Here is a 24,024-nt window from a genome sequence, read left to right as displayed (position 1 = left end):
GGCCATCCGAAGTTTTAAACTGGGGAAGGCCACGGGCCCTAATGGCCTCTCAATAGATCTGTGCAAGCTGCGCCCTGACATGCTCTCCCCATACTTGAAGGATATGTATGAAGACAGTAGACGTGTAGGCACTTTCCCACCGGATCAGCGTCTGGCCTGTTTGGTGGTGATTCACAAGGAAAACAAGCCCAAAGACAAATGCTTCCCATACAGGCCCATCTCACTGCTTGATGTCGAACCCAAAATTCTCACCATACTCCTTGCCACTCGGCTAATTAAGGTCATCGGTAAATTAGTACACGCGGACCAATCGGGATTTATGCCTCAACGAAACACAGCCCTCAACCTGTGATGGGTACATGGTGCATTGGGGAGGGTGGAAACGATCCAAGAGGAGGCAGTTATACTTTCCTTAGAAGGTTCAATGGCCTTGGATACCCTTAAGTGGCCATATCTAATGGCGGTGCTAGACAAGCTGGGATTTGGGCCCATTTTCATGTCCTGGATAAGACTGCTGTATGCGGCACCGCAGGCGCAAGTGGTGGTTAACAATACACGCTCTAGTACCTTCGAGTTAGGCAGGGGTACCCGCCAAGGGTGCCCACTATCACCCTTACTTTTTGCCCTATCCCTGGAGCCCCTCCGGCTTGGATCTGACGAGACTACGTTATTCGAGGGCTGAGATGGTCAGCAGACTGGGAGGACCGCATCTCGCTTTACGCAGATGATACACTTCTCTTTCTAGCCTCCCTCCGCAGGTCGGTCAGGTGTATCCTGGATATCTTCACGATTTTTGGGAGATATTCAGGCTTTTCGATAAACTGGGATAAATCCATAATGGATGTGCTCAAGGGAACTCCCCCTAGTCTACCTGACGATTGTCCCATCCATACCGCCAAAGGTGGATTTCGTTATCTAGGAATATTTGTCACTATGGACCCCAAACTACATTTCGAAAGAAACTTGCGCCCACCTCTACAAAGGTTGCGACGGGATACTGCCATTTGGAAGACGCTGCCTCTCTTACTCCTTGGAAGAGCAACCCTGTTTAAGATGATGTCGCTGCCCCGTTTCTTGTACGCATTACAGAATGCCCCCAACCCAGTGCCGGCTAGTTATTTTAGGGAGATTGAGGGGCTGCAGAGTGAGTTGCTCTGGGACGGACGACCTCGAACCGCACTTAAAAAACTGGTTCTCAACTGGTATGATGGTGGAATAAGCCTCCCGGACATTAAAAAGTATTACTGAGCTTCCCATCTCATCGCAGTCAACCAAGCCACATACCGTAGCCCGCATGACCCAGGCTATGCCATGGACAGGAGGCTCCTGCTGGGTGGAAACTATAACAAAGCGTTCTACACCTCACATAAGAAAATTCCACTTACTGGCTCAACTAGGCATACTGTACAGATCTGGCAAGATGCCCACAAAAGTCTGGAGCGGAGTGGGAAATTAACCCTGGCCACTCCAGTGTGGGACACTTGAGGACCTCCAAGGGTTTCAATAGATGGGATCTAATTGGCATATCACATATAGGAGATCTTTGGGTCAATGGGGAAGTGGTAGGGTTTCAGACACTGCAACAACAATATGAATTAGCAGATACAGAATCTTACGGATATATACAGATCCGCCATGCCCTACATGCAGCTATACCAAGGGGTACGTCGCTTCCTGAATCCTCTCCATTAGAGGATAGGCTCCTCCACGGTTATTTGTCGCAAAAAGCAATTTCTCTTACCTATAAGAAACTGATCAATAATACCCCTGACCTCCTTGAGAAACTTAAGGAGTGTTGTGTAAGAGACGGCCTAGAGATGGATGAGGATGAGTGGCGGGAGGCAGTGGCCTCCCCCCCCGAGAAGTGGGCATCTCCGCCCGGTTAACACTTGTCCAACTCAAGATCCTCCATAGGGTCTATGTCACAGGGCCTCAACTGGTACACATGGGGAGGGGAGAGGAGGGTGAATGTCGTCAGCGGTGTGGGCAAGTGGGCATGTACATGCACATCATATGGGAATGAGACCACATTCAGTAGTTCTAGCAAGGGGTGAAAAGAATTATTAGGACGATCCTCAAGAAGGAAATACTCCAAGGCCAAACGGTGTCTCCTTAATGTATGGGAACCCAAGGATCTCAACAACTCGGAGAAAACATGGGTAACACTGGGCTTCGCTGTCGCGAAAATGGATATTGCACAAAAATGTGGGTCGGATGTAGCACCTACTTTGTCTACTTGGAAAAAGAACCTAGACTGGTGCATGTTTAGGGTAAAAACTGTATATACGGCACGGGGGTGTCCGAAGAAGCGATCCTCAATTTGGGGTAAATGGAATACAAATAGGGGGGAATTTGTGTAGCACCAGTGATACCAACAGAGATGAGGCAATTTCCCCCTGAGTTCGTACCATCGAAATGTCCAATTCACATATGCCCGGGTTCAATATATGTACTTGTCATGTGGAAGAAATATTGCAATTCTCTATTGAAATGCCAATGGCATGTTATTTTTTGAATAAAAAGATATTTAAAAATAAAAACACCATCAGGCAAGCTCTGACCTGCAGCAATCAAGGGAAAAGGAAAAGAGGAAGGCCAAGGAACACCCGCCGTCAAGTCCTAGAGGCTAACTGCAAGGAGTTGGGTTACACTTGGAGTCAGATTGAAAGAAAAGGCCAGTACAGGGGTGGGCTGGAGAGTCCTGGATGATAGTCTATACCCTACGAAGGGTAGTTGGGGGAGAGGATGGAGCCTTACGGCTAGAGCAGTCGACCTTGAAGCTGGGGAACCGGATTCGAGTCTCGGCAATGACGCTCAGCATCCTGTGATTCTGGGCAAATCACTTAATCTCTCCGTGCCTAACAAAAATTAATGTGTCCTTCTGTAACGAAACTGGTGCTATGTAAAGCGCTCAGATAGCCGATATCTTCGGGTCTAGTTCGCACTATATTAAATTAAAAAAATTTAAATAAATAGGTACGTTTCCTGGTGTAAGAGTTACTTACCTTCGGAAACGATTTATCTGGTAGAGACGTTGTCTCGCTGCAGATTCCTTAACTTAGAATATCCCAGGCGTCAGACTGGATCCGGAAAACTTTGCAGCAGCACCTCTGCGCGCCGGGGGACGGCGCCACACGACCCCTCCCTGACGTCGTCCACGTACGTGACGTCAGTGAGGTCATATAAGTCCCTCCCGGTGCATGGATGTCAATTTTCTTCGGCAAAGCTTTTCCGCGACAACAGTGTGCGATGGATGAAAATCCATGAATAATTAAGGAGGACACCATCGTAAAAGACAGAATTAGACAATGCCTACATACAAGTGAAAAAGCTGTGAGAAAGAACCTCGCAAGCTAAGCGAAGACCCTTCCCAAGTGCAAGAATATCTCAGACAGAAATAGACTGTCAGCAGCATGTAGAACTGTGTCGTCCAGCAAGAACGGAGCACAGAGAGAACAACAGTCCACCGCAGGAAGGTATGCAAAGCCTGGCACTGCCCCTACAGTAATGGAGGTCTAAACAGAGGTCAACAGATCCCCAAAGAAGATGACTGTACAGGGGACCAGAACCCTGAGCCAATAGAGAAGGCAGGAGGGGGGAGGGGGGGGGGGGGGGGGGGGAGGCAGCAGGAGAAGATAAGAAAATGAAGAGGAATCTCATGGTGAAGGTTAATCAAAAGGCATCATTTTACAGGTAATAAACCCTTGAGAGGGAGTCAGCTGTATTATGGTAACAGAAACCCCAGAGAGGGAGTCAGCTGTATTATGGCAAATATCAAAGGGACGCAACAATGTGAGCACCCATGAGAGAAAAAACAATGCCAACTGTAAAAGGGGGGCCAGCGAAGTACCCCACTTGGCAAGGTCCTCGCAGAACGGGGAGGCTGTGTGGGCGTTAAGGAATCTGCGGCTAGACAACGTCTCTACCAGATACATCGTTACCGCAGATTCCTTAACTTAGAATAGATACCACAGCCATACCCCATGGGGGAGGTGGATCTGCGACATGACATAAACACCGCCAAGAACTTGAGCCGGCAACAGAGTGACGGACAATGGGGGAGGCTGTGGTGGAACAGCCAGACAGCAACCCAAAAGCTAGGAAGAGCAAAAGATAAGGGGATGCAAAACATCCCAAAAATGCCATAATGGTTCTACACCATACCAGCATGAGAGGTAGAAACTGCACCAGCCGTATAACAGAGCAAAAGAAACAGCGGAAGAAGGACCACTCTCAGCGTAAGGGCGCACTATGTGAACACCGATTAAAGTTGAGAATAAACATGAAGAGATGCAACCAGAGCCTACCAGGCTAACCCACGGAAGGAAGGCCGGAGAGGCTACAGCCAAGAACCAAAGGCCAAGAGATAGAAATTTGCAATGTTTTTAGAATTGCAGGCGAAGACAAGAAACACGCCAAGTGCACACCCAGTCCCAAAAGGGGGAACAGGGTCGAACAGTAACCATCTTAAGCACACTGATGCAGGCCACCACAGAAACATGCGCAGAGCAAACAGCCACAGAGACCATTAAGGTGGCGTAGCTAAAATAAGCATAAGGCTGCTCCACCAGGCAGCGGTAAGACCCAGGTGAGAACCAACACATAACATACAGATATGCAGTGTGGAGATCTAGGACGACTGACATTAGAAGAGCCGTCCCGCATGCCCAGCCGATACAATATTGCACAGCCGAAGGAAGGTGCAGCAGAGGCACCAAAGTACTAAGGCGTAGCAACGGAGGAATAATCGCAGAAATTCAGACCACTCCCTCCGACTGGAAGGAAAGTAACTCTTATCCAGAAGAGAGAAATCGTTCAGTAACTGAACACGAAGGGAGCAGTGTAAAACCGGGGAACCACCCCAGTAAGCGGAAACGCAAAAAGAGGCCTTATTGGTAATGGCGCATGCATCACTGGAAAAGTCCCTGAAACATGGAGACTTCGGACCAGACCTTGCAGCCTCGAAGAGTTAGGAAGAAGAGTACCCATGGAACTTGTATATATACCCAATTACAGATATATATAGCAAAACGGGTAAACTAGCCACAACTATGCAACATGGTTGTAGAAGAACACACCTGGTGCCGTAATGGCAGACGGAAGCTGCCTTTATAGCGTGACGAACACCTCGAAAACCTCCGAAGGAGGAGAATGAAGCAAGATGACCAATGACGTAAAGATGACGCCAAGGCACAACCATTGAGCACCGTACAACAGCAGATAAGAGCACCAGAGGACGCCTAGAGGCCAAAGGAATTCATAGGCCCAGTTGACCTAAACAGAGCTATACAATAGCAAACAGGTACCCCACACGGAGTATGCACACCCCAACAACGGGGAACACGTTTATTAGGGCAAGCCACAGTCAGAGGAACAATCTGTGGAATACTGCCACAGTAGGTTAACCGCCAGTTTAAAAAGCATAATGCATCCAAAGGATGAGAAATGAAAGGGTAATCACCTCCGACCACGCAAAAGGAAGACCTGAGGGCTTACTATCAGCCTAGAACACATAACAAATCAAAAGGATGCTAAATGAAAAAGTACCACCCCAGAACAAGCGCCTGAGGAACACAGGCCTAAAAAGGGGGGAGGGGTGGGGGGGGGGGGAGCGAAAGCCCGCAAGGAGGCGAGTGCATCAAACAATAAAACCCCGAAGGGTAAATCAACAAGACTCTCCCGTATATTTTCTGGGAAGACGCTACCCCGTAACCAAGGATTGCGCAACACGCTATCCCGTAACCAAGGATTGCGCAACAGAGCGACTTAACCAGCCATAGCCCGGCCTAAGGAATCAGCAGTATCCAAGGCGGAGTGGGTCGTAAACTCAGCAAGGTCACAGCCAAAGAGACCACTCTGAGAAAAGCTGCACCAGCCTCAGTAGCCCTCTGAGGAGGGTATAGTAGATCATCAGTAGGTGAGGGCTGGTAGCTAACCCTCCCAAGACAGTGAGGGTGGGACCAATGCCCAACTGAGGGGAGCCCCATTGACAAATGGAGGTCCTGATGAGGCTCTTGAGGAGGCGAGGAACCTGCCGGGTGCTCTTGAGGAAGTGGGGAACCTGCCGAATCCACATACTCTAAGGGAGGCACAGGCAAGAATACATCCGGCGTTGCCGGGGGTTAGGGCGACGCCCAACTCTCCGGACGCCTCCGGAGAAGTATAAACAACCCGGCGTCGATGCGGCGCCAAAACCACTTTAATAGGCGCCGATCGAGCTTTGTCCGCCGCAGACTACTCCATCCGGCGTAGAGTCGGCTCCGTCCGGCGCCGAATCCACGATAAGATCCCCTTCCGAAGGAGAAGGCGCCGAAGCCGGGGATTCATGCCTCCGGCGCAGCCTCAGCCGCAACAGGTTCCGACTCCGGAGAAAGAAGTGGAGGCAGAGCTGGGGAGGAGAGTCTACGGCGCCGTCCCAGGCTCCGGACAGGCAGGTGCCTGGCCAGAAGGCAGAGGTGTGCACAAAGCAAGGCTTTGAGCACCAGCAACCACCTGCGATGCCACAGGGAGCCCCACGGACTATGCGGTTCGGCAGGGATGCAATGGGTCGTAGAGGGGGACCCAGCCGGGCCACACCTGGACAACGCCATATGGATCGTAGAGGGGGACTCAGCCGGGCTGTGCCCTGACGATACCACACCTCCGACATCCCTGGAGGGCAAAGGCTCATTTGACGCTGGGGGCGAACCCACTGGTGAGTCCTTCGGGGACCCTACAGATATGGGAGGCCCCGAGGACGAGTAGGGACGAGAGAGGACCCAAGGGAGGCTCGCAAAGCCGTGGCATTAGCCTCTATTTGGGCCTTAGTCACCCCCGCATGGGGCGGATAGAGGGGGGGAGGCGACTGTCGGGGGCGCACGTCCGGAATATTCCGGGAACCAGTGCCCCTGACAACAGATGAAAGGGAAGTCGAGGACCTCGGCGACCTGCGCCTCAACTTACAAAGAAGTGGTGAACAACTGCCTCGGGCCGCAGAGGGCGATTGACGGCGAAACTGCGATGAAGAGGCAGTGGAACGAGACGACTCTGACCGGGACAGTCGTGCCAAAAGAAGCTTCATCCGGCGCTCCCGTCGGGACTTCGGCTTAAGGTGTTGGAAGGCTTCGCAGTCCATGGAGTCGTGGTGCTCGCACAGACACCACATACACATAGGATGCGGGTCTGTCGCGGACGTTTGCCGCGAACAGGAAGTACAGGATGTAAAGCCAGAGGTCATCGCACACTGTTCCAGACGCAAAGCATCGAAAAAGGGCCTGAAAACAGGCCAGAGGAACCGCTCACTCCGGATCCGTGTTGCATGCGGAAAAGAAGGAAAAGGGACGTCGGCGCACCGACAGGGACTTATATGACCTCACTGACGTCACATAAGTGGACGATGTCAGGGCGGGGTCGTGTGGCGCCGTCCCCCGGTGCGCAGAGGTGCTGCTGCAAAACGTTTTCCGGATCCAGTCTGACGCCTGGGGATATTCTAAGTTAAGGAATCTGCGGCTAGCTGACCCATCAGATATTGTTACACAATTGGCTGCTAAAGCGAAATTCTTCCAAATATGGGTAAACATAATCCCTCCCTCAACAGGTGTTCTACAAATACAGGTAGGCACTCTGAAAACCCCTGGAGAGAAAATTATCCAAAGGTTGAACTTCAAGGTGGTACTGTACCAGATCTATGACAAACTGTAAAAACGTCCTGTGTCTGTTGTTCATTGGTACATAGAGGTTAAAGTCCTTTCAGTCTATGTCGCTAGAGTCTCATCTTTTCAGGCATGGGCTGACCTCCTGCAGTGCCATTCCCTTGAATCTTTGATCTCTTTCTAAACTTCTTCATTACCCGCATGTCTAATATGGGTCCGAGTGTCTTGCCCGGTTTAAGCACGAGAAAGTAAACAGACTCCTCGGTTCTTTATCCCTTGATGGTACCCTTTCTATTGGCTTTTTGTTTAAGAGACCTACAACCTCCTGTTGTAGATGCAACTGTTTGAGGGCCTTCTGTTCAGCATCTTAAGTCGCAGACTTTCTGCTAGGCAGAGTCTCCTTTTCAAGAGACTTCTTATCCCTTCCACACTTTCAATCACCTTTCGAATCCACATCAGTTCGAAGAACTTGCCCCCAATTGTTTTGTTTGACCTCGACCCCATTGAGCTCTTTTTGCCTTTATCCTCCTTCGATCGCCATGGGTTCCGGCATCGATGCTAACTTTCCAATCTTCAAGTCTGGAAGTCTTGGCTCAGTTGCACTCCTGCAGTGTTAACTGGTGTTTCTTGGCATCACCATCTTTTGACACTTTCTTCTGCATCTTTTCTTGCTCAACCTCACCAACGTCTTCAGTGTTGGAGCCTGCTCCTTGAGCCACCTTCTTCATACCTGGACAACCCCAGATCATTAAGCAAACTGCATTTGGTGAGACTGCGCCAAGGTGGGGAGTGGATGTGACCTTACAGCTAGAGTAGTCAACCTCAACGCTGGGGAACCGCGTTCCGAGTCTCGGCAAGGACGCTCAACATCCTGTGATTAAGGGCAAATCACAATCTCCCTGTGCCTAACAAAAAAATGAATGTGTCTGTCTGTAACTCAACTGGTGCTCATGTAAAGCGCTCCGATACCTTCGGGTCATGTTCGCCCTCTATAAAACTGGGGGAAAATAAACCTCTGTCTGTTACCTTCAGGGCATTGGGCTGGAATTCAGTTCATGCAACGCACACCCCACTGAGTTGTGGTCCTTCGGCAGACAAAGGTGGCACATGTTTTGGTTGTCCTTTTATGGGAATTTGTGTTGGCAGTTGGGGTAAAATGTCACTGGGGTGTGCTCCATAATCCTGGCTCATTCCGATCCATGTGGTCAAGGTGTTTCCTTTAGAAGCTGTTCATAACAATTTGTATTTCTTCTGTGCCAAGGTAATCTTCATCAACGACTATCCTACAACTCTTCGGCTGATGAGATCTTAGCTGTGCTTCAAAGGCCCCACGGCAGGGGTTTTCTGGGCTTATGTCTGATGTCACACAAGGAGGGACAGAGTGCCAAATAGTCACCAGCTTGATGAGACCCACAAAGAAGAACAAAAAACAAAAAGGTACTGAAAGAGACCATTCCAGACCCAATCTCTTGATGGCGTAATAATGCACAGCATGTGAATCCAAAAAAAACATGCTACAAAACTCACTATTCACTAAATACAGGTAACACCTGGAATACCACTATAAATGTATACATGCCACGATGAGATTATAAGTAAGGAGGAAAGTACTATTCTGAAGTACCTACCATTCTGCATAGACTTTACGGTGCTCAGGACATACCTATTCCCTACCCCAAGCTCCCAGCAACTGGTCTGCACAAATTCAATGAAAGAATGTAGGCTGACCAAATGCAATCTAGGAGTCTCAAACCCTCTTCCACAAGAGGTGTGCCCTGGAATGCTTACACATATAGAAACGACATCCAGTAGACTACATCAACTCACTTGGTCTTGGACTTTCCTCTGGACTTGGATGATAGTGATGATTTGGCCTTCTTGGGTTTCTCATCTTTGGTCTTCTCACCTCGTCCAAGCCGGATACCAGAGGCCCCCTTTTTCCTCCTCTTCTCACCAAGGCTTCCTTCTTCACCATCAGCCAACACAGCAGGCAGCTCATCTTCATTCAGGACCCTAGGGATGTTCTGCTCACCCCGGGCCCGAGCACGTGCAATGGCCTCGGCTACAATTCGGTTTGCCTTTTCTTGTTTCTTCTGGTGCTCCAGCTTCCGTGTTTCCCCTGTTCCTCCCACTTTGCCAGAGGGTGCAGGAGAGGAGAGAGATGCAACCTCACTGGCTGTAAGGACTTTCACCACAGAGAGGCCCAGAGTGTTCCCTTGTGAAGTTGCAGTCTACAAACAAAAAAATAAAGAAATGTTCACAGTAGTGTAACCAAATGATTAAGTTACAGAAACTATTACACAGTATTCCATGGTAGAACATTATTAAATTGCAGATTTAAATCAAATGGCTTTTCCAGAATAAATGCTGTCCCATCCTCAGCAGGAGTAAATGAGGAACACAAAGGCTCAAGTCATTCCTTAATTACAGATGTACAATAGAACTAATTGGCCAGATTTCTTCTAGTTCAGAATCTATTATATCTGCACTCTTTAATCTCAAATTAACGTAATCAAACCAAGTACATAATAAAACCTTAGATAAATATTATAATCTGTAAATAGGGTTTCTAACTGCTTGCTTACATGTTTTTGCACAGTGGGACTTTGGAAGCACAATGCAGAATGTACTTCACGAAATTTGGTCACATAACCTGAAGGTAAATTAAGTTTTATCTAAAATTACCTAACAGCTTTCATTGTTGAGCAAGAGCGATACTGCAGACCAGTCTCACCAAGCCAGATTACTTCACCTCTATGCAATAAAAAAAACGCATTGGAGTGGCAGCAAAATGTACCATGAAGGGCAAGAGGGAGGGTATAGGGGCAAGGAACTTGGACATGCAGGGTGGAGAAAGCAGCAACAGGTGGCAGCCATCTGACCATGCTAGCCAGGTGGGAGATGAAGTGGCACCTCAACAGAACACTCATCGCAAATAGGAGGGTGGCAGGTCCATGGAATATTGGCAGGCAGAAAGGCGGGAGCAGGAGCATGCACACAGACATCGGAGGGCAGGGGGGAAGGATAATAGGGGCAGCATGCTAAGCACAGAGGCTAAGCAAGAGGCAATGATGGGGCATAGAATCTGGCAATAGAGAGCAAGAGGAGTTGGCAGGGACATCAAGCAAAATAGAGGGTAGTGGCACCAGATCAGACCATGCAGGGCAGGAGGGAAGAGCTGGTGCATGTACTTGGACAACAGAAGGTCGGGAGGAAGCTGGGTAGGGAAGCAAGCTAACTGTTAAGGCAGGCGGAAGAGCAGTGGCAGAACGGCCACAGACAGCTGTAATTAGGGAGTAGGGTCATGGACTTGGACAATGGATGGCAAGGATGAGGGGGGCATGCGGCGGCAAGCTGGGGCGGGGCAGCACAATGCCAGGCCAAGCCCTGCATTCAACCCCAAACAACTCCCCGCGGTGCATTGTGATGGACATCTTACTTAATGTAAAAAAAATAAATAAATAAATAAACTTAGAACGTCACAGAAAAAAACAAAAGGTTACAGGTACGTTATAGTTAGAATATAGAATTTAAAAAAACGTAGCAATTCACTGAAAAAAAAGAAGATTGCAAAGACGTTATAGTTAGGTTCAGATTCCACTCATACACAACTAGTGAAATTCAGCAGTTCTAGTTACCTGAGCTAACTATAACTTAGACCTCTTATGATCTCACATATTACATCACTCATGATATGGTCAATGACATCGCTCATGTTATCACGGATGACATCATCCACTGAACCACTCACACACCTATACATCCTCTTAGAAACCCACTCAAATACTCCCATTTCTATACCAGTACCCCCAACCACTCACTTTTCCTAAGCCCCACTCACAGCAACTCACATACCCATTCATTTACCCATACAGCCACTCATACAACCCAGCCACTCACCTATACAGCTACTCACACAGCCACTCACCGCTACTCATTCAACCATACAAGAACTCACTCACCTCTTACATACCCATTCAAACATCCACACAAGCACTTGTGTGTCCGCTCACTAACCAATACAGCCATTCGCACATTAACTCAATTAATCAAACAGTGACTCACTTACCCTTAGACCCACTTACACACCCAGTTACTCACTCATACAGCCATACAGATAGCCACTCACACACCCATACAGCCACTCACACAGCCACAAAACCACTCACACCCATACAACCACAGAGCTAGCCAGAAACCCACTCCAACACCCCCTAACACACTGATACAGTGACACATCACATATGTTAGAAATGGCATCACTCATTAGTCGTACACCTAGCATACTAAACTAAATTTTGCAGTAGGTTAGCATATATGCTTAACACTCAAACTCTTACAAAACACACTCACTTGATGTCATCAGTAATGTAATTTTAGATGTCACTGACCAGGTAATGAGTGATGTCATCTGTGCAGTCATAAGCAGTGCATGGCAGGGGCGTAATTAATAGTTCGCTCAGTTAGCTATAACTGCTAAATTTCTATGGTTTTGTACGAGTGAAATCTGAGCCTAACTATGACATCCCTGTAACCTTTGTTTTTTTCAGTGAAAAAAATAAATATATATATATATATATATATATATACACATATACACACACACACACAACAATGTATCCAAACCACAAACAAATCGATACAGACGAACTCCTCAGCAAATTGTGCAGCAAATGTTTATTAAAAGCGTTAAGAGTGACAACCTGTCCCCTCTTGCAGATTCCCCGATACATCGACTGGCCATGGTGCAGCGAGACTGGCAGCGACAATGGGGGCTGACTGATACCTGGAGGGCGCACCACCCGGGTGAGAGGGACTATTCTTATTTTTCATCGTTGCACGACCTCCATGTTCGGTTGGACTCGATCCTTAGCTCCCCAGATCTTCATGGGGCGATGGTACATAGTGAGTACTTAGCCAGGACATCATCTGATCATAATCCACTGCTGACAGTTTTACACTGGCTGAGAGATCGCCCTGCCATTCCCACGTGGCGACTCCGACCTGACACGCTAGAGGATACAGTGTTTCGTGCTAACATTGGGTCGGCCATTGAGGAATATTTTCGGCTTAACACCAATACGGCATCGTCCCTGGTGGTCGAATGGGACGCCTTTAAGTCCGTAGTTCGGGGGCGCTGTATAGGCGAGGTAGTGGGAGCGCGCAGTGTTGCTGCAAGACATCCAGAAGGCAGAACGGCAGGTGCGCAATTCGGAGAAGGAGCGTCCGGACAAGCAGGCAGGGTTGCTTGAGGCTCGAGAGGCGTTAGCAGTCCAAATCGAGAGATATGCACTGCTTTGACTATAAGGCCTACACAGATAAGGCGCATGTGGAGCGGGATTAGGTGGGGACATTATTAGCTTGGCTGGCCAATCCGGCGTGCAGGGGGACCCCGATAATGGAACTGCGGGGGCAGGGTGCTGAGGTATTCTGCACCCAAAAGCACATTAATGATTACTTCTTACAGTATTATACAGAGTTGTACCGGACCAGGGTGGGTCCTGGGTGCCCAGGGGATGAGGAATTTTTGCCAGGGGTGGAGCTACCACGGCTTGAGGCTGAAGACGCTGAGGCTCTGGGTAGGGACATTCAAGCGGCGAGGTACGCCTTGCCATAAAGCACATGGCCAGGAACAAAACCCCGGGCCCTGATGGGCTCCCTGTTGAGTTTTATGCAGCTTACACGGATGTTCTAGCTCCCTGTTTGGTGGCGCTTTATAACACGGCACGCCGGGAGGGGGCCCTCCCTGTCTCCACGCGTGAAGCCCTCAGTTCCCCTTCTTAAGCCGGGTAAACCTGCTTGGGATCGTTCCTTGTATAGACCCCTGGCGATGCTCAATCTTGACTACAAGATCTTAAGCCGCATCTTGGCTAGTCGGTTGATGCCCCATATGCTGAAACTGATCCATGAGGACCAAGCTGGATTTATTCCCTCCCGCAACACTGCGATGAATGTACGCAGACTTCTGCGGATCTTGGGGTCCGACTCCTATGACAAGGAGGAGGCCTGCATTTTTGCGATTGACATCGAAAAGGCCTTCGATAGCCTGGAGTGGCCTTACCTGTTTGATGTATTGCGGGCATTTGGGCTGGGGGAATGTTTTGTACAGTGGACGTCGCTGCTATACAGTGCTTCCACTGCTAGGGTTAGGACAGGGGGCTTGATTTCTGCTGCCTGTGCGGTCGCTCGGGGGACGAGGCAGGGGTGCCCGTTGTCCCCCTTATTTGCTCTGGCGATGGAGCCCATGGCTGCTCACGCCAGGTCAGGACGGTATTTTTCAGGGCTATTAGTGAGGAGACGAGTGCAAAACATAGCGTTCTATGCGGACGATCTCCTCATGTTCTTGCTGGACCCTGGAGAATCCCTACGGGGAGCGAGGGACTTGCTGGAGACCTTGGGGAGGGTGGCGGGCCTCCGGGTGAACTGGACCAAGTCATGTCTGTTTCCTACCAGGCCGGACGGGATTGTTCGTCTGGGGGATGTCCCATGGGAATCCCGGTGCTTGCCATACTTAGGGACTCAGATATATCATGCTCCCGCTGATATGTTGGAGGGCAACGTGGGGCAGGCAGTGCGCGGAGCGAAAACCGGTTTTGATTTCTGGGGGACTCTCCCATTGTCAGTGGCCGGCAGGGTCGCCTTGGTGAAGATGGTCATCTTGCCCAGGTTTCTCTATTATTTTGGGACCCTCCCAGTTTGGATCCCGGGTAGGCTCTTCGCACAACTGAACACTTTGATTACAGGGTCCATCTGGGGAACTGGGAGAAGGAGGGTGGCGTTAATTACTCTGCAGAGGCCCAGGGGGGAGGGGGGCCTTGCGTTGCCAGACCTGGAGGCCTACTACCATGCCGCGCAGCTCCAGTGGTTTACGAAGTGGGTGGCGGGTCACATTAGGCGCCCGGAGGACCAGGGCGGGTCGGATCCGAGCTGGCACCATTTGTCTTGTGTGTTGCTATGAGTCCCGATGAGACGCTTCAGTGAAATTGGACTTGAGGACGATACGACAATGATGAGGACGCTTGGCCAGGAGGACGCATGTTGCGATCCCTTATGCGCCCGAGATCCCTTTGCGGATGTGTGGGGTGTTGCCTCATGGGTGAGATTGGAGCCGGTTGTTGGCTTGGGAAGGTGCGGGTGTTATGGCAATAGGTGATCTTTATGAGGATGGTAATCTTCTCCCTTTTAACGACCTTAGGGAGCGCCACGATCTCCCGCGGGGGGACTTCCTCTTGCATGCAGCTCTGACTGCGCTGTCAGGAAACACTGGCGAAAGGGACTGGTGGAGCCGGATACATCTCTCGCTTGTCAATATGTAGTGATACCGGCGGATTACTTGCGATATGCGTCAACCCCTGACGGCATTGCGACTGAAGTGGGAGGCGGATCTGGAGGAACTCATTGCAGAAAAAACTTGGGAGGAGATAGTGGAGCGGCCATGGAAATGTTCCCGAAATGCGCGTTTCAAGCTCATCCAATTCTATATTTTCCATAGGCCATTCCTCACGCCTAGTAAAATTGCTGAGTATTTTGGGGGGTCGGGCGCTTGCCCCCGTTGTGACCACAATGGGGCGGACTTTCTCCACATGTTCTGGGACTGCCCACGGGTGGGAGATTTTTGGCGGGAGGTGACGACTGCGCTGCTGACTGTGACGGAGAGAGAGCTAGAGGTGGTACCGGGGGTCTGCTTGTTGCATTGGTTCCCGCACACTGCCAAGACTAAGGTCACTGACCTGGGGCTGGTCCTGGCTAAACGGGAAATTACTTCCCACTGGAAGGCGAGGCAGGGGCCTAGTCTCTTGCGCTGGAATAGGGAGATGGTGAAATGGGCAGGAAGTGAAGGGAACTATAGACTATGTCTGGCCCAGCGTAATGGAAGTGAGAAATCACAAGAAATGGCCCGGGCATGGGTGGCACTCCTGGAGCTGTTCAAACAACCGGCTGTAGATGACGAAGAGGCTCCTGAGGAGGGGGGATATGGCACGGGGCCCGAGATACCCTTCACTTTCGTGGGAGTATAGGACGAGGGGAGGACACTGGATCCATGATAGGCAGCTTCCTCCTGTGCTTTTGATACACTCACTGATGTGCCCTGCGGGATGGGAAGTCTGACAGGTGGTACGGGAGGATTCATGGCCCTCTCGCATAACTCAGAAGCTGGCGACATCCTTGGGAGGGTGGTTGGGGTGAGGTGTTCTGTTGGGGGAGCTTGAAAGGGAGAGGGGTCTTTTTATTGCATCACACCATTGTCCTGGATCAACCCTGTGGACAGACTGCGTTGCATCACAGACGCCTTATGGGAAGAAAGGTGGGATTGTGTACTCAGATTGGCGGACTGCCCGTTATACGTCATCCTGGCTTCCTCTGGTGGCCAGTTTCTGGGTGGGGGGATTGAATGTGTTACTTTATGAAACTCAATAAAAGTCTGTTTAAAAAAAAACAAAAAGAGTGACAACCTGTCAACGCATTTCAACTGCTCATAGCAGCCGTGATCACAACAGTGAGCGCCATTTTTAAACTGTATATATAGTAAACAGTGTGGTAAACAGACATGGGGTGTAATAGCATAAAAAACATACTTATGTAAAAGGCATAATATTTTCTGTTCATACTAGGTGGGGAAGATAGTTTCTATTAGCAAAATGTAATTTGTTTAAAATCACAAATTAATTTATGTAAAATTCATGTAAAACCCAGTCTGTTTAGGGCCCTCAAAAACATTCCTAAAAGGCCAATAGTACATAAGACGCTATCAACCCCTTAACCTCAAATACAGTACAGCTAGAGATGGTGACATTGATAATAAGAGAAAGAAGAGAGAACAGTTTTACATGAGTAAACTTGTCACATACAAGTTTGAATTGAATAATCCGGAAGAATGGGAAAGACTGCTAAGATAGTAACTGAATACGTGATAACTTATATTGAGATCTATGTGTATCTGAAACATGCACCCTAAAAGTGATATGTGGAGACAGGGGTATAGAATTTATGATACAAAGTAGTCCTAGTTAAATTAGATATTTCACCAAAATATGTAAAAATCGGATGGCTGACTGATATAAATATGGCTGTCATTTGTGGCTGATAATAGAAAAAGGAGGGAGAATGTATTTGCCCTAGCGGACAAGGGATCTGACTCATAAGAAAGATAAACAAATAAAAAATTGCTGTTTGTATAAATCAATTTTAGATTTTATAACTTGAATTTTGTTGCTTCACAAAATTAGATGTGTTATCAAATTAATGTGACTTAAATTTAAATTATATCACTCCTTAAAATATATCATTCCTTAACTCAGTGATTAAGATGAATACATAACTGTAGTTTTTCAATAAGAATCAGGCGATCTTTTTGATGTAATATAGCCTCACTATAAGATGGCAGCTATTTTAAACCTCAGACGTTGTCCGCGTAGTGCGTAAATCATATATATATATATATATATATATATATATATATTCACTGAAAAAAACATAGGTTTCACACATGTTATAGTTAGCGGAAATTTTACTGATAAAAAACCAATGAAATTCCCCCGTTATAGTTAGTGCAGGCAACTATAACTCACGCGACCGCAATCCTCTGCTGATGCTAATACTGTATTTAGACACTTATTTACCCATGTCTTCTTCCATACATTTTTAGCTATACATATATTACAAATATTTTTTTTTCATAAAGACACATATGTCATCAGCAGAAGATTGCGGTCGCGTGAGTTATAGTTGCCTGCACTAACTATAACGGGGGAATTTCATTGGTTTTTTTATCAGTAAAATTTCCGCTAACTATAACATGTGTGAAACCTATGGTTTTTTCAGTGAATTTGCAAGGTTTTTTAAATGCTAATTCCTAACTATAACGTGTGTGAAACCTATGGTTTTTTCAGTGAATTTGTACGGTTTTTTAAATGCTAAGTTACTTTACGCCATTCGTGGCGTGCGCGCCCACTTAACGCAGTTCGTTCCGTGCGCGCACCGTGCGCGCACAGTGAGCATGCGGTGCGCTTCGCGCACCGCGCGCCCACTTTATGCAGTTAGTGCCGTGCACGCACGGTGGGCACGCGGTGCGCTACGCGCACCGCGTGCCCACGTTACGCTAGATGGGCCATGTACGCACGCTTCGCGCACCGTGCGCACATGGAGGACATATGATGCACTTCGTTTTTAAAGGTAATATTTTAATTTTTCGCAATAGTTATAAGCCATGCACAAATGGTGCCCTTCGGTCACCAATTGCACACGGGGTGGGGTTAGTGTGGATAATTTTTTTTTTTTTATATATATTTTTACCGTACGCGTACGGTAAGCGTAATCGGCGAAATTAGCGAAAAAATAAAAATTCTGTTTTTGGCCTTGGGGGATCTTTGGGGACTCCCTCTACATGGTTATGTGTGTGGGAGCTGTCAAAACAGCCCCTTTAAATGTTTTTGTACTTTGTTTGTTAATCATCTCTCTCAGTGCGAGAGAGAAAATGGCGGCCGCCGCTTCCTGGTTTCGGCCGATTCGAATGTTTACTAAGATCTAAGAGCCAATCATAATCGCGCTCGCGCACGCCACCGTACGCGTACGGTAAGCGTACCGTAAGCGCACCGTAAGCTGGCTCAGATATATATATTGATTTAAAGGCTATTTTCTCAGAATCTACTGAACAGATTTACACCAAACCTACAAAAGGCACTTCCTTGACCTGAGGACTACCTCTCTGCCAAATTTCTAGTAATTCTGTTCAGCCGTTCGGGCTGTAGCCCTGTCTAAAGGTCCTATGGAAAAATGCATGGGAAAAACGCGTTTTGGGACCCCCCTTTTATCTCAGCCCCCGCTTGACTAATCCCCCCCAAGACTTTCAGGGTAGGAGCGGAGCGTAGCGCCCCACCTATTTTGAAAAATTCGCGAGGATTCGTCGACCGGCGCCAAAGTTATTCAAAATGGAATGTTGCGGATTTCCTATGGAAACGTGGTCCTAACTATAACTACCTACTGGCGACCGCCAGTAGGTAATATATATATATATATATATATATATATATATATATATATATTACCTACTGGCGTTCGCCAGTAGGTAGTTATAGTTAGGACCCTGTTTCCATAGGAAAACCGCAACATTCTATTTGGAATTACTTTGGCGCCGGTCGACGAATCCTCGCGAAATTTTCAAAATAGGTGGGGCGCTACGCTCCGCTCCTACCCTACCCTACCCTACCCTGAAAGTCTTGGGGGGATTCGTCAAGCGGGGGCTGAGAAAAAAGGGGGGTCCCAAAACGCATTTTTCCCATGCATTTTTCCATAGGACCTTTAGACACAGCTACAGCCCGAACGGCTGAACAGAGTTACTTGAAATTTGGCAGAGAGGTAGTCCTCAGGTCAAGGAAGTGCCTTTTGTAGGTCTGGTGTAAATCTGTTCAGTAGTTCCTGAGAAAATAGCATTTAAATCAATATATATATCTGAGCCAGCTTACCTTGCGCTTACCGTGCGCTTACGGTAAGCGCATATATCTTGATTAAGAAAATTTAAAGGCTTTCCTTTCCCAAGTGCATAATATATCCTCCATGTGCGCACAGTGCGCGAAGCGCATCGTGCGTACATGGCCCATCCACGGCACTAACTGCGTAAAGTGGGCGCGCGGTGCGCGAACTGCGTTAAGTGGGCGCGCACGCCACGAATGGCGTAAAGTAACTTAGCATTTAAAAAAACGTACAAATTCACTGAAAAAACCATAGGTTTCACACACGTTATAGTTAGGAATTAGCATTTAAAAAACCTTGCAAATTCAGTGAAAAAAACCATAGGTTTCACACATGTTATAGTTAGCTGGACATTTTACTGATAAAAAACCAATGAAATTCCCCCGTTATAGTTAGTGCAGGCAACTATAACTCACGCGACCGCAATCCTCTGCTGATGACATATGTGTCTTTATGAAAAAAAAATATTTGTAATATATGTATAGCTAAAATTTAATGGAAGAAGACATGGGCAAATAAGTGTCTAAATACAGTATTAGCATCAGCAGAGGATTGCGGTCGCGTGAGTTATAGTTGCCTGCACTAACTATAACGGGGGAATTTCATTGTTTTTTTATCAGTAAAATGTCCAGCTAACTATAACATGTGTGAAACCTATGGTTTTTTCACTGAATATATATATATATATAAATAAAAATGATTTCCGGCATGGCGTTGCTAAAGAAAAAAAAGGGGGAAAAAATTATCTGATCACCAGGACGGGAATGCGGATTATTTTAGAGGAGAGTCAGAGTGATAATATTCATGACATGAGACGGTGTGAAAATTCCGTTTTTTAGAATGGGCAGTCCGTGATATATGGACAGCTGTGACGAGTCTTAATAACACTGACACCGCTATGAAATAAGGTGCTGTGTTTTTAGGAAGTTGTGATAAGGAGCGGTTGATTAGACAGATCGCAATTCATGCATAAATTATGTACAATAGGAAGTGTAATATTAGGGGCATAATTCAAACTTAACACATAAAATGGGTTAATAGGACTACAAGGTGACCATAAATTTGGTCAAGGTGGGGCTATATACTATTTTTGTTTTTAAAAAAGACCAAAGATAATCGGCTCTTTAAAAAAATGTTGAAATGACAACATAGGGCTTCTGTATGTTCTTTTTGTAACACCCTCAGTAGAACCTGTGGGAAGACAGAAGAACTGCTCCCGAACCACTGTCATATTTAGCACCTTTAAGAACAGATTTGACCCAACACATTAGATTGAATAGGGACCCCGCATAAAATGACATGAGTGCCATATGAAGGTAAGAACTCAATGGTACCTTAGGTATAATAAGGGGAATCTAAAGCTTTAGGGAGAATAGATTAACGAGTATGTTTATCTCACAATACAGTGATTCATCCGCCAATAACCCCATGGAGAAGGTTAATGAGTACCAATAAGTGGAAGAGTAAACTCAATTTTACTTAGTGGATTAACAAGTATTCTAAATGATACAAGGTGAGACAATATACAGCGTGTCTTTCGTGTGTTGCGATTTTTACAATTAATTAAATATGGGTCGTAATCAGGGTGTGTATTTCATTTTAGATAATACATCTAAAGACCATCCAGTACAATTTCAAATAGGAGGTGGATCTAGAACAACAGGCTGAAGGTAATAGCCGTTATTATACATTAAGCAGTTTTGGTATTCATTTAAAGGCAAAGATTAAATATGGAGTATACAGATAAAGAAATTGGATGAACACAAATTCAGAAAGTAACAATACATATATTGAGGCTCTCATGATAACCAGTATTCATGGACCCTGCCTGATGATTAAGTATTCATCTCAGGAGATGATTAGCTAGGACAAGGAATGAAAGTGCATGTTAGTAGAAAGATGAGGGGGTAGTAAGTATGAGTAACTTTTGCAACATTGAACATTTGTTTGTAAATATGAGCATTTCAAATGTAACTGTATATTTGATATTTTTCAGGGAGTTCTCTGTTGTCAAAAGCTTTTTGTCCTGAAGGTGGTGTTTATCAAGCTTCACCCACCGAAACACTGCGTAGACAACTTTATATTTTTATTGTAACAGGTTTGTGTTTTTATTGTGTAACTAATTAGATAAACATATGACGACATTTGTTTTCAACTTTGATGCTGTATATATCAATGTTTATACAGAACTAAGGTCGTCTATCAATGACTTTTATAACACCTCCTGCAACTTCACAGCACAAACTCGGCGACTGGCCTTTCCCAAAGACTGCACTGTCAAGCCTTAGCTTTGCATTCTATAAAATGTCTAGACAAAAGATCTATAGCCAAATTGCTAGCTCAGAAGCTTTACTACCAGCAATAAGACAACTTTAGATAGAACATACTTAGGACCCATGAATATCCACAATTACCTTTGAAATGCTCATGGAAGAGCTCAAAGAGAATGTAACTATCTGTCAACTACTGCTTAATCTGCAAATTTTAACAAAAAAATGCTTTCAAGCTTAGGGGGTTTTTGTACACTGTTGGAATGGTACATTTAAACAAAATAAAATGGCCACCATGTCAAGACACGTGCAGCTATATTTCATGAAATAGGGGTCACTAAAGGATCAGGACTCGTACGCACAATTGCGCCCTTATAAATCAGGGAACTTGGGGTTTTGTTATTGTTGTAGAACAGCACAACAATATTTTTTCTTTTGCTGTTGTTGCAGATCTAAAAAGCATTGGCATCTGCCAAACATCAAGCAGTGCCAAAGCTAACAGCATGCCACTCGTTTTTAGGTCGAGCCTGTAACAGCGCACATGCGCTGTTCTGGGGAAGACTATGTAAGGGCTTTTAAAATCTCACCTCACACTCGCACACGCTCATGTGTGTGCTTTTTGTTTTGTCCCACGCTATTGGCCTTTGCGTGCGTCTTTTTAACAAAGACAGCACGCAATTGGCCAAAGGCTGACGCATTGCTCCGCCCATGGCCTATTGGTTGCGGTTACCCGCACAGCCGCCATGTGGTTTCAATTATCGTGCCCAGACACGGGCGCGATAATTGAAACCAGATGTCTCGCTGTGATGCGCGTGCGCACCACTGGCAGGCTTGTTTGCTTACTGTTGTGCCGCGATGCTGTTACACAAAGTGTCGGTGTGCAGTTAGTGTCTAGATGCTGTCCTAGTTACATCCTCTTCGATAATCTCAGAGGCTTTGTAACCAGGTGCGACTATGCCCTGTTTTCCGAGGTCGCTTTACCAACTTCTGCTATCTTTCTTCTGACCCTGCAATCCTTAAATCGGTCTATTAAGGTTTCCATTTGCCATATATTATTTTACACGAAAAATCATTTTACGTACCACATGTTTTTGCCGCGGTCTTGCCTTTCAGATTTCACAACGACCTCTCACTCCCTGGGAGAGCTCGCCTCTTTGGCCTGGAAAAAAACATATCCCCTCCTGTAACGGGAGTGGGAAATCTAGACCTGTGAGACCCACATACTGCTGGATGGTGTGACATACACATCCGCAGGGGAGATTGTCCAGTGTTTACTCGTGGAACAACACGCACCCCTGAAGTACAGACCTCTCATGCACCGGTACATCTCACAATGTCCTCGTCGAAAAAAGGCGTATAAAGAAAACAATAACCCCTTTTGCTTTAAAGCATCTTTTGCAACCGGGACCAAATACATGCTACTAACACAGGGTCGTAACAGTCGTAGGGCAAAAGCTATGAACCGGGTGCCTATGTATTCTCCATGTTTTCTTCATTGTCGCTCTATGGTCTGCTGCCACCTCACTCACAAGATTTGTATATACCAATAGTATTTCTATAGCGTTTTCATACCACTTGCGAGGCACAAGGCTCTCTCACAGATTTGGGCAGTCGTGTCAGGGTAACCAGCGTCACATCAGTTATCCACGGTTCCTGAGAGGATTGTGGGGCGACGAATGGAGATGTTCGGTGTATAATCTCGAATGCCAAAATAAGGGTAATCTCTGCTCTGCTGCGCGGATGAGAATGTGGTGTACGTCAGCTGTCGCTCGAGCCCAAGCCCAGTCTATTAATACCTTGCTCCAGGGAAGCTCTTCGCATTGTATTAATCTCTGTGGCGCGTTCTACCCGCATGCTCAGAATTTATCACTGTGACTCTTGTGAAATTCCTTAACGTGGCCTCCACATGCAAACCAGTACGCTTTGGAACAAATTCAGCACAAAGTCCCCGAGGTGGCACTGAAGGTAAGGCCGCGCATGTTTCATTTCATTGAGGTTGCTGCACAGCGCCACATCTTCTGGAGTTACACAGCAGGGTCTTTTGTGGGATTTTTTTTATTGTGTTTTTCGGTCTAATCAGGTCAGGTTAGTGTAGGTACAAAGAATGTTGATGCATTTGCTGTAGGTTATTGTTATAATGCAGGACAAAAAGCAATTCAGGTATCGGACGAGCTTTGTTCAAGTGTTTGTATCCTGAATTCATACAAAGTTTATGTGAAGGCTTCGCAGTCAACGTTTGCAAAGGTTGGACTTTGTTCGGGGCAGAGACATCAAAAGGAATTAATTGAAGGGGCCTGCTGTTTAACATTTTCATCACTTGTTATTTCTTATTTAGCCATGCTGCACAGCATTGGGGATGCCATACATCATGGCTAAAACCCATTGACAAAACCAATAGCCATTTTACAAATGTATTCTTCCTCCTCATCACTGTATTTTCCCCTAGTCCTTCTGCATGTACTTAATTCGGTCACCTGCCCTTTCTCTCGCTCTGTCTCTCTCTCACACACACACTCTTTCCACCAATCCAGCATCTGAAAACAACAAATACTTTTAGGGAAATTAAAGAGGAGCGGAACATTTAAAAAGGCTGCATTAATGCTAGAGATTACCTGAAAGGATTTTAGAGTCGGTCATTATTGAGAAAATCAATT

At 46.8% G+C, this 24,024-nt stretch overlaps 1 protein-coding gene across 7 annotated transcripts in view; it reads right to left on the bottom strand.

Moving 5' to 3' along the window:
- The window catches only part of LOC146871232 (ATP-dependent chromatin remodeler CHD8-like), a 2,388,691-nt gene that overhangs the window by 2,129,069 nt on the left and 235,598 nt on the right, over nucleotides 1-24,024 (bottom strand). For all 7 annotated transcript variants that reach the window (XM_085650618.1, XM_085650635.1, XM_085650640.1 and 4 more), the window contains exon 4: nucleotides 9,459-9,862. In XM_085650618.1, the coding sequence (XP_085506744.1) occupies nucleotides 9,459-9,862 (404 nt within the window). The remainder of the gene's footprint in view (nucleotides 1-9,458; nucleotides 9,863-24,024) is intronic.

This window comes from Triturus cristatus, chromosome 1_1 (assembly GCF_964204655.1).
Source record: "Triturus cristatus chromosome 1_1, aTriCri1.1, whole genome shotgun sequence".
Lineage (NCBI taxonomy): Eukaryota > Metazoa > Chordata > Amphibia > Caudata > Salamandridae > Triturus > Triturus cristatus.
Note: the sequence above shows the minus strand (reverse complement) of the source record. Positions and strands in the feature narration are given on the sequence as shown.